The 10,428-nt window shown below is 36.4% G+C and overlaps 1 protein-coding gene and 1 pseudogene across 1 annotated transcript; one reads left to right on the top strand and one right to left on the bottom strand.

Annotated features, from left to right (window-relative positions):
- Window positions 1-915: 915 nt before the first annotated feature.
- Window positions 916-3,120, top strand: LOC21408539 (tubulin alpha chain). Its single transcript, XM_024165829.1, has 4 exons — window positions 916-1,126; window positions 1,228-1,462; window positions 1,746-2,116; window positions 2,286-3,120. The coding sequence occupies exons 1-4, from the start codon at window positions 1,034-1,036 to the stop codon at window positions 2,943-2,945; spliced, it is 1,359 nt and encodes a 452-aa protein (XP_024021597.1). The 5' UTR covers window positions 916-1,033; the 3' UTR covers window positions 2,946-3,120.
- Window positions 3,121-4,605: 1,485 nt separating this feature from the next.
- LOC21411939 lies at window positions 4,606-9,427 on the bottom strand (annotated as a pseudogene).
- Window positions 9,428-10,428: the final 1,001 nt, after the last annotated feature.

A 10,428-nucleotide genomic window follows, 5' to 3' on the forward strand; every position in this document is an offset into this window, starting at 1 on the left:
AATCATGTGCACCTCATGTGCTCTATTCCATCTATTTTTAACGTTTCTATCATAGAGGTACCATTTTTGCAGCACGTGTTCACTTGGTATCAACAGTGTGTCACTTAAAACTTTAGAAAGTAAAATAAGCCAATTAATATTTCATAGAGACCAAAATTAAAATCAACCCTCGTTTCTTTTATTTTTGTTTGATTTGATATAAAAACAACAACATTTTTCCTCATGATTGACCCATAAGGCTTCTTTATACAAATACCCTCTTAACTTTTTAAATTTAGTAATATAGTCCATATTCTTTTTTTCTTGATAATTGGCCCCTTAAACATAAAAATCTTTACAATTACGATCCAATAAAAAATAAGATCTATTTTTTTGCAATTATGATCACGTGATGCGCATGTGAACATATGCTGAGGGCAATTAAGATAATTTCTCTCTCTATTTGTCCATTATATTGATGTCAGAGTCATCTAATATGTTTGAATATAATCAGTTATGATAAACAACGCTTGATTTCTAATGTTCATTGCCATCACCAGACGTAAGGGTGAGATGTAACCTTTATAGCCTTCAACGGATACTCACACATGCGTCACGTGATCAAAATCGTTAAAAAAACAAACGTCATTCTCAATAAGACCTAAATTGAAAACAATTTTAACTTGAAAGAGTCAATTGCTAGAAAAAAATATAAATGAAAAACTAATTACTAATTTGAAAAGTTTAAGGAGGATGTCTGTAGAAAAAAACCCAAAATCAAATTTCAAATTCGAAATCCCAAAACGCCAAAAAAGCCAACAAATCAGGAGGAGAAGGGGACGGGCCCCACGTGCTCTGCTGGCAACCCCCCCCCCCCCCCCTGTTTTGAATTGAATCATTTCTTCCGCGTATATATGTCCGCGATCTGAACCCTAGTGTTCCTCACACATTTTCACGATCCATAGGCGTCTTTACAAACGCCGACCTTTCTTCTTCTAGGTTTTCCAATTCTCTCTTCCCCTCTCCTCTTCGATTTTTCTATTTTCTCGAGAAAATGAGAGAGTGCATTTCGATTCACATCGGACAGGCCGGTATTCAGGTCGGAAACGCCTGTTGGGAGCTCTACTGCCTCGAGCATGGCATTCAGGTACATTTCATTTTCCTTTCTTTTCTCTGCAAATTTGATAAAAATGAAGAAAAATTTGTAATGGAGGTTTTTGATCTGGAAATGTTTGGGAATTTTTGCAGCCTGATGGGCAAATGCCGAGCGACAAGACGATCGGCGGAGGAGACGACGCCTTTAACACCTTTTTCAGTGAGACCGGCGCCGGAAAACACGTCCCACGCGCCGTCTTCGTCGATCTGGAGCCCACCGTCATCGACGAGGTCAGGACCGGAGCCTACCGCCAGCTCTTCCATCCGGAGCAGCTTATCAGTGGCAAGGAAGACGCCGCTAACAACTTCGCCCGTGGCCATTATACCAGTAATCTTTCTTTCTCCGATTTCATTTCCGATCTCTAATTTTTCTTCGAATTCGACGAAAACCTAACATTGGATGTTGTTGTTCTGTACCGATCTGACCGCTGATTTAGTTTTCTACTCCAAACTTTAGTGCCTAACTTTGCCTAAAATTTGAATGCCAAAAACCTAATCTTGGATGTAGTTGTTGCTGTTTTGTACTGATCTGATCGCGGATTTAATTTTCTACTCCAAAATGCAAATTTGTAATGCCTAATTTTGCTTGAAAACCATTTTGCTATGCTCAGTTGGGAAAGAGATTGTTGACCTCTGCCTGGACCGAATCAGGAAACTAGCCGACAACTGCACTGGACTCCAAGGTTTCTTGGTATTCAATGCCGTCGGTGGTGGTACTGGATCGGGACTTGGATCGCTTCTCCTGGAGCGTCTTTCTGTGGACTATGGCAAGAAATCAAAGCTTGGGTTCACAGTCTACCCGTCACCGCAGGTTTCGACATCGGTGGTGGAGCCGTACAACAGCGTCCTCTCGACGCACTCCCTCCTGGAGCACACTGATGTCGCAGTGCTTCTCGACAATGAGGCCATCTACGACATCTGCCGCCGGTCCCTTGACATTGAGCGCCCCACCTACACCAACCTCAACCGCCTCGTTTCTCAGGCAAGAATGGATAAATTATTTATGATTGCCATTAGTAGGTATATAGCAAAATTAAAAACTGCGTGTTTTTGAATTATTGGATTTTGATGTTTAGTCTATGCCATGGAAATAGATTCCAGTATTAATATTTCATTGGACATTTCCACAAATTTTGATTCTTTTACTACAGGTGATCTCGTCGCTTACTGCCTCTCTTAGGTTTGATGGAGCCCTCAACGTGGATGTGACCGAGTTCCAGACCAATTTGGTCCCTTACCCGAGGATCCATTTCATGCTTTCGTCCTTTGCTCCAGTTATCTCGGCTGAGAAGGCATACCACGAGCAACTCTCTGTGGCGGAAATCACCAACAGTGCATTTGAGCCGTCATCCATGATGGCCAAGTGCGATCCCCGACACGGCAAGTACATGGCCTGCTGCCTAATGTACCGTGGTGATGTTGTCCCCAAGGATGTCAACGCGGCCGTGGGTACAATCAAGACCAAGCGAACCATTCAGTTCGTTGACTGGTGCCCCACTGGATTCAAGTGTGGTATCAATTACCAGCCGCCGACTGTTGTCCCCGGAGGCGACCTCGCCAAGGTGCAGAGAGCTGTGTGCATGATCTCCAACTCAACCAGCGTCGCCGAGGTGTTCTCGCGCATTGACCACAAGTTCGATCTCATGTATGCCAAGCGTGCGTTTGTTCATTGGTACGTTGGTGAGGGTATGGAGGAAGGAGAGTTCTCTGAGGCACGTGAGGATCTTGCTGCTCTGGAGAAGGATTATGAGGAAGTGGGTGCGGAGTCTGCTGAGGGTGAGGATGATGGTGATGAAGGGGATGAGTACTGATTGTTCTTCGTTTTCAGCGATTTGTTTTCTTTTGTCTTCCTTTGAATGTTTTGTGGTTCAATAATAAGGTTTTCTGCCGTTGGGATTTGTTTTGTTTCCTGAGATGTTCATTTCTGTTTCTCACAGAACGATATCAAACATTCATTTTCAACTTTTCATGCTTGAATAGGTTCAATGGTTCATCCTCGTTTGTGTGTTTGTGTGTATGTATACATATATATGTGTGTGTGTGAGTGTGTGTGTGTGTGTGTATATATAATATGCATAATTCTCCAATAATGAGTTTATTTGTGGTCACAAACTTAGCCTGTTTGGTGATCATGGAATGAGTTCTGATTGAGGACCCTAATTCGATTACATTATTATAATACATCAAACGAAGCATAATGGATTTACATAAAAATAATGCTGTATTACTGATATTTTCATTTAAAGTACCTCATGTGTTGCTACAGTAATGTGGCTGCATATGAGGAATATTGATCTTATATGGAAAAAATGAAGTGCAATCAGGGAAAGATATCCAGACATGACATACTTTTATGAATAGTGCCGAAGAATTTGCAAATTGATAAAACCTTTTTCATCTTCTCTCCAAGGAAAACTACTTTGATCTCCTATAAAAAAAAATTCTCAATTCTCCCTTCAGGTTTCAACTCACATAGAATTCTTGTTTTGCCAATTCAAATATAGGAGAGGGTTTTTCAATAATAAAGCGATAGTTAAATTGTGACCTATCATTGATTGAGGATAAGTCGGTTCTTTTTACAGTTTAAATTATAATTTAACGTTTTATTATAGTGTTTTCTCTTATAAAATTTAGATTTTAATTTAAGCTTTTCACTCGAACGATGAAAAGGACGGATGTATACCAAACACGTTAATGTACAAGGCTTTGATTCCACAAGTTAATACAAACAAATGCACAGAGTCAAGGGGAAGGGGTTGACTCTACAAGTCATTACAAATAAATACAGAGAATAATGAGTCATACTCCGAGTACTTTTCGTCTAACCATGGAATAAAAAGCACATATAGAATGATTTCTCCCTTTACACTCCGTCACTTTTCTTTTTAGATTCACGCATCGTCTCAAGAGTTGAAGAGTCGTAGATCAATCAAGAGCGAATTTTTCTTATTTAATTTTTAAAATATTCTAGCATATATAATATCTTATTTTCTTCTATGAAATAATATTTCTTGGGCGCCCTTCCCATGCAGGAGCTGGCAATTTATTACACTTTTTTTTTGTTTGCCAAAACAATTTGTTTTACTATCGTAAATGCTCTAATTACCCTCTTGCAAAGGTGTTAATCGGTTTAAACAACATTTTAAATTGTAATTATTATCAAATTACAAGTTGAGACACATTGAGGGAGTAAAGTCAAAAAATTATTAGTTTAGCAGGCAAGATGTTAAAATTCAAAAAGTTTAAGGGCAAAGTTGCTAAAAACTTTCTTTTCTGTTTTTTTTTCCACAACTACCTAAGACAACTTATCCATTAAATTAATACTCATTGTAGAACAACTAACTTGTGTGCATTCGCGCGCGAACAAAATTAAGAAACAAGTTCCATTCATCCATCTAAAAGATTGAAATTACAAGCTACTATAAATTTCTCATAATTAATTGGAATAATATTTTTCCCAAAAGAAGGATTCTATTCTAGCTCCTCTCTGTCCTCTAATATGTTCCTCATAGATCGATTCTCAAATATCCTCTCCCTTGCCTTACTTGCCTGAGAAATCAAAGCAATACAAATAAAAGACAGTAGTAAGTTCACAAAATAAGCAAAGCAATAAAAGTCCATGAGACTATATAAGCTTCTACTATGGTGCTTCTGCTCCAAACATTCCAATCACGTTATTCTTAAAAACCCTTTAAACTTATTCCGATATGGATTCCATTGGAATACCATAGAAACACAGTTTAGAGACTTGACAAGTTTTTGGATTGCCAAGATATGTACGAATATGTTTGTGTACTTGTAATTTGTATTCTACTATATGGTACGAGAATTTGGGATTGATCACGATTCAAAAGAGTCGAAAAATCGAGATAGAGGGTAGACCTGTTTTTCCCAATTTGTGAAACTAGTAACAAGAGACAGCAGGACAGCTTGTACAAAAGAGCCAGATTGTATGCCAATCCATAGTCCTCTTCCCCCAAGCTTTACACAAAAACCCAAAATTGCAGCTATTGGAATTCCACAAAGATAAAACGCCCAAGGTTTATAAAAGCCCCTATGTGCTGCCACCCACATCCTCTAGCAACACCTGAATTACAATTAAAAAACAAATCACTAGAAAGTACTTTTTGTTTCTTAATAGAAGAGAACAAGACTAAGCGTGCTAACCTGAGAGAACCCCTTGTATGCTGTTTAGTATAACAGACACACAAACCAAAGGAGCCATCTCTGTGACATAATCCACAATTTCCTTTTCATTGCTGAAAATGTAACCGAAAATGCGATGGCTTACAAAGAGAGTTGTGCTTAGTACCCTGTCTCTATGATTGCCAAAATAATTGCAGCAAAGGTAGCAATACGAGCAGCTGCGCATTCCCAGCTCCTAGTTCATTCGAGACTCTTGTGCTGTTGTGAAACAGACATGGAGTTTATATAGGTGTCTAAGCAATAAGTTTGATTGCACTGTTACAAATAAGTGAAAATATAAGAGAATGAATTGCTGCATTATTTCAGAAAAGAACATGGAGAATAAAAGAGGATACACCTTACTGCAGCACCTAGCCCATATGGTATTGTGTATAGGGTTAAGATGGTACTTAGGCAGACAATTGATTAGAACAATCACATTTTTGTACAAGGAAGTACATATATTGGAAGGAGATACACAGAGGTCAAATTTGCAATTAAAAACTCACCAGATAGGGAGAACTGAAGTCTCCAAGGCTGGATTTAGTAAAATCCCAGACATCAGAAATAGCAGCTCAAATGACCACCATTCAAGACTATGATAATCTCACTGACCAAAAACGAAAACATAAGATGAATATTAAACATTGAATAAATGAAATAAAAAACCAGAAGAAGGTGTGTGAATATGACAAATTACCATGTCATTATTGCAGAAGGGATGGAAAAGCGAAAGAACTCTCTGATCCCTTGGAAAAGCTCCACAGAAATCGGAACACGAGTCTTTGCACAGGATGGAGAAAACTTAATGCACAACACAAGTAAAATCACATCAACCAATATGAAATACTTATTGCCAATGCTGCTCCAAGGTTTTCCAGTCCAGACTTGAACACCAAAACCCAACACAGAGGAATGTGAAAGCAAAGAGTAGCACAAGAGCTTATGAACCTTGGAATTATCAAACGTTGTGTCTGAAAATATCTGATAAGTGGTTGAAGAGTTGCGTGAGCAAAAAGAGACGGAACGAGCCAAATTGTGAATCTGTCAGCTTCATGAGAAATAAGAGGGTCTTGGCCAATCAAAACAAGTAACTTTTCCATGTAGATCCAGATCAAAGATATAGGAAGGCAAACCAAGAACAAGGAAAATATTGCAGTGTAAGTTTGAAGCCCAAAGTTTTTGATATTGCTCAGCTCCATATGCTTGTCCTCATATAGTTTCCAGTGCACTAGCCATTCCTATCTGTTGCAGAAGTACAAATTTTAAAACGTGAATATACTATTTCCAACCCAATTTAGACTAGAAATGAACTTAGTAATTAATATTTTCAAGAACATAATTGGTCCGTTCTTAGTTAATGCATGGCTTCTGACAAACATATATCAACTTGAGTTTGTTGTTTGTCTCACACATACATTAAACAAAGGTTAAAAACTTTCGCGAAATATCAAAGAGATTACATGCATTTCTAGTAAGTTGTGTGTTTTTTTTTTTTGCCCCCTAATCTCTTGCGAAATCCGTGACCTTAATACAAGTTACACATATATAGATACAGATATATAGCTATGATTAATTATAGTCTCAAGGGTCAAGCATGTAAACCGTTTTCTTTTCGCAACTGATGTACGTAAACCTTATTTAATCATGAAAAAGTTGAAATCAAATGTTATCATATTCCTCCTCTGTATATCACAGTCAGGGACGCCACCATTTTTTTTTATCAAAATTCAACAACTGGCGTAGTAGAAAAATAAAGACAATTAAGAACAATACAAATTCAATACCGACAAGCCGCTAAAAGCCGAAATGAATACAGGAACTCACAAACACACAGAGAAAGTACAGAAAAATAAAAATAAAAAACAAGTCTTCATAAAGGATATAAGACAACACGTGAATTGAATCTGAAAAGTATCAAACAGCTTTTTTTTTTCTTTTTTTTTTCTTTTAAGTAAATTGCCGTCCCTAAATTCTTTAATAAGTAATAATTTGGTTTATAATTTTTTTTAGTAAAACGATCCTAATTTTTTTAAAAAGTGATAATTTAATCATTTTCGTTAAATTCTGTTAAATTTTTAATAAAATATATCATGTGAGTTTTTTTAGTAAAATGACTTAAATACTCTTCTTCTTCTTCTTTTTTTCCCAAATTTTTATCTCCAAATCCAACAAATCGAAGCTGTAAATCCCTCCCTCGAAGAACACCAGCCATCAAATTGATTCTTAAGACTAGAAAATTACAGCTCCAACAAATTTCTCTCAACCATCAACTTAGAAACATAATTCAACACAAGCAGTATCAGTAGCAAGCAAAACAAGTCCTCTGCAGAAAACATCAACTTTTTGCAGTGCTGAAGGAAAGAAACAAATAATTAAACTCAAATTGCTTCCTGCAAAGCATGTCTTAAGATTTAGCTGTGCTCAGGCACTTTGCTTTTCCTTTTTTTCTAAGTTTTCGACGGATTGAATCAAGAGACTTCCATGAAGAAAACCTCAAATGAACCAGATTTGGACTTCCGGTTTGTTAGAAGAATTTCAACCAAAAATTATTTTCCGATTGGTTTATATAATTCGTTCTCATCTTCTTCTCCATCTCTACCAGATCCAATCTCGTCCGGTTCGATTCGAAATCTCAGCATAAAATCACCATTTATCAGCAGCCAGAGAGAGAGAGAGAGAGAGAGAGAGAGAGAGCGGGTTCGTCGCGAACAGCGAGATTGACGAGAGCGAGGAGAGAGGCTTCGCGAGCATTAGGATTGGGAGAGACGAGCATCAGAACCAGAGGCTGAATCACACCCGCAGCTCCCAACTTCGAGCGGGTCTTGCAAGACGAAGACGACGAGGAAGAACAAGGAGAATACGAAGAAGACAAAGAATAATACGAAGAAGAAGAAGAAATTGTAGTAGCAGACCTCCTGACCAGCCGTCTGATGTCTCTGGCGGCTTCAATCTTGGCCTCCAGATCGCCATGGATGAGCTTCGACGAGATTTCCATAATCAGATTCTGCTTTTTTCTTTTTACCCTCTTTTAAACGTTTGGTCAGAGGATTTAAACAATGTGATTTGAACTATTTTTGATTTACATAAATTTTTATGAGAAAAAATATTATAGTAAACCATGAATCATAATTCAAATCAATGAATTCCTCTACCAAATATATCCTGAGATTTTTTCATTTTCCTGTTAGGTTTCCTTTTCTGGGGCATTTAAGTCATTTGGCTGAAAAGGGTGTTGGGTTAAAAATTTAACGAAAATAATTAAACTGTTATCTTTTAAAGAAATTATAGATTATTTTATTAAAAAAATATTAAAAATTAAATTATTACTTACTAAAGAGTTTAAAAATTATTTGTGCAATTTACTTTTTTCTTTTATTTTAGAGATGTGCAATTTATTTTTTTATTTTTTTTTTAAGTGAGAAAGATCACCGTCAGGTTTTTCACATTTTTTTTTTCAACTTGTTTAATCCTCGCCAGTATAGAGACAAAGGAAAACAGAAAATGAAGTTGGAATTTGCATCTACAGAAAATAAAAGAAATATAAATAAACAAAACTTTGTTTCTTAAAAAAAAAAAAGAAGGGATTATTATGTCTTCTCGTCCCATTCTTTTTGTCACTTTAAAAAACCTTAGCACTTATCAATTAAATGAAAAGGCCATGATCACTTAATGCTACTTGAGAATAAGCTCAACTTTCACTCATATTACTACATATTCAACACAACACGACATAATAAAAATATTAAAATAAGACCGTAGAGAATCAAATCATAAAAGTATCTTAACAAAAAAAAAAACACATTCTTACCGCTATATTAATCTATGGTTGGTTAAATAAACAAAAGTTATTAAAGAGAGAGATCAAAATATATCAGAACTCACAAAAAGACTAAAGCCGGTGACTCCAGAGAGAGAAATAGCTACGGCGGTGCTAGAGAGAGAAAGCTCGCCAAGGTGGCCGACCATCATCATGGAAATGACCTGCAACAAGTACTGGGACAGCATCACAGCCACAAGTGGTGTTGCTATGAATCCCAATCTCTTCACTTGTTGAAACAAAACACTCCATTTTGTACTTTGAAAACAAGTTTCTATTTCTTTGATCTCTCCGCTTTGGCAATACTAATAGGAGGCTCTCTTCCATGCTTTTATCTCTGTCGCCTAAGTCTTCCATGGAACTAAACTCACTGAGTTTCAGTACAGAACTCCCAGGTCTCAGCCACTAAACTCGCTCTGTATACCCTATATATAGGGATGTGCTGGGATCTCTGACCAAAACTAATTTAGAGAGAGTTTTGCGTATGAAAGTTACATATATTGTTATTTATATATACAATAAATACTGTAATATATATACATACAAATATATATACCAATTTTAATCTCATGTTGTGTACTAATTTATAAGGTATGTGTTATAATTTTATTGGTTAGTGCAACTTTTTATTATTAATTAATAAGACAATTTTTTAAATACATACTAATCAAATTATGATACTTTATGAGTTGAATTGATTAGCAGATAAATGGGCTGCAGTAAATTGGCTGATTAGTAGATTCTTACGTTAATTATTCTTGCATTTTTTTAACTTTCTTTTTAATAAAGCTTGTCAAAGTTATAAAAAATTTCTAGTGACTTTGTGTACATTAAATTTATTCCTCATTAATGTTTTTAACAAATTAAGGAGATTTTGACAATAGGTAATGTAACGTCCCCATTTTCTAGATTTAAAAATTTAAAGGAACTCAGGTTTAAATTGTAAGGTTTTAGGGGCAAGATTGTAAAAATTCATATATTTAGGGCCAAAATACAAATATTAGAAAATAAAGAGACTAGATTGCAATTTAAAATAAAAAGAGGGCCATCGGCTATATCACGTGGCATGACTGGAGCTTCAGTCAAACCCCCAACTTTTCTCCCTTAGACACGTTAGGAGCAAAGCATTGAAAAAAAAAAAATTCACTCTCACATTATTCTTTCTTTCTTTCTCTATCTCGTTCTCTATCACTCTCTTTCTCATCTCTCTCTCTCTCCTTCCGACCCCCTCTCTTTCTTTCTCTTAACAAATGCCTTAATCAAGATGATAAAGAGAGGACTTTTGTTCA

Source organism: Morus notabilis, unplaced genomic scaffold (genome assembly GCF_000414095.1).
Source record: "Morus notabilis unplaced genomic scaffold, ASM41409v2 Scaffold451, whole genome shotgun sequence".
Lineage (NCBI taxonomy): Eukaryota > Viridiplantae > Streptophyta > Magnoliopsida > Rosales > Moraceae > Morus > Morus notabilis.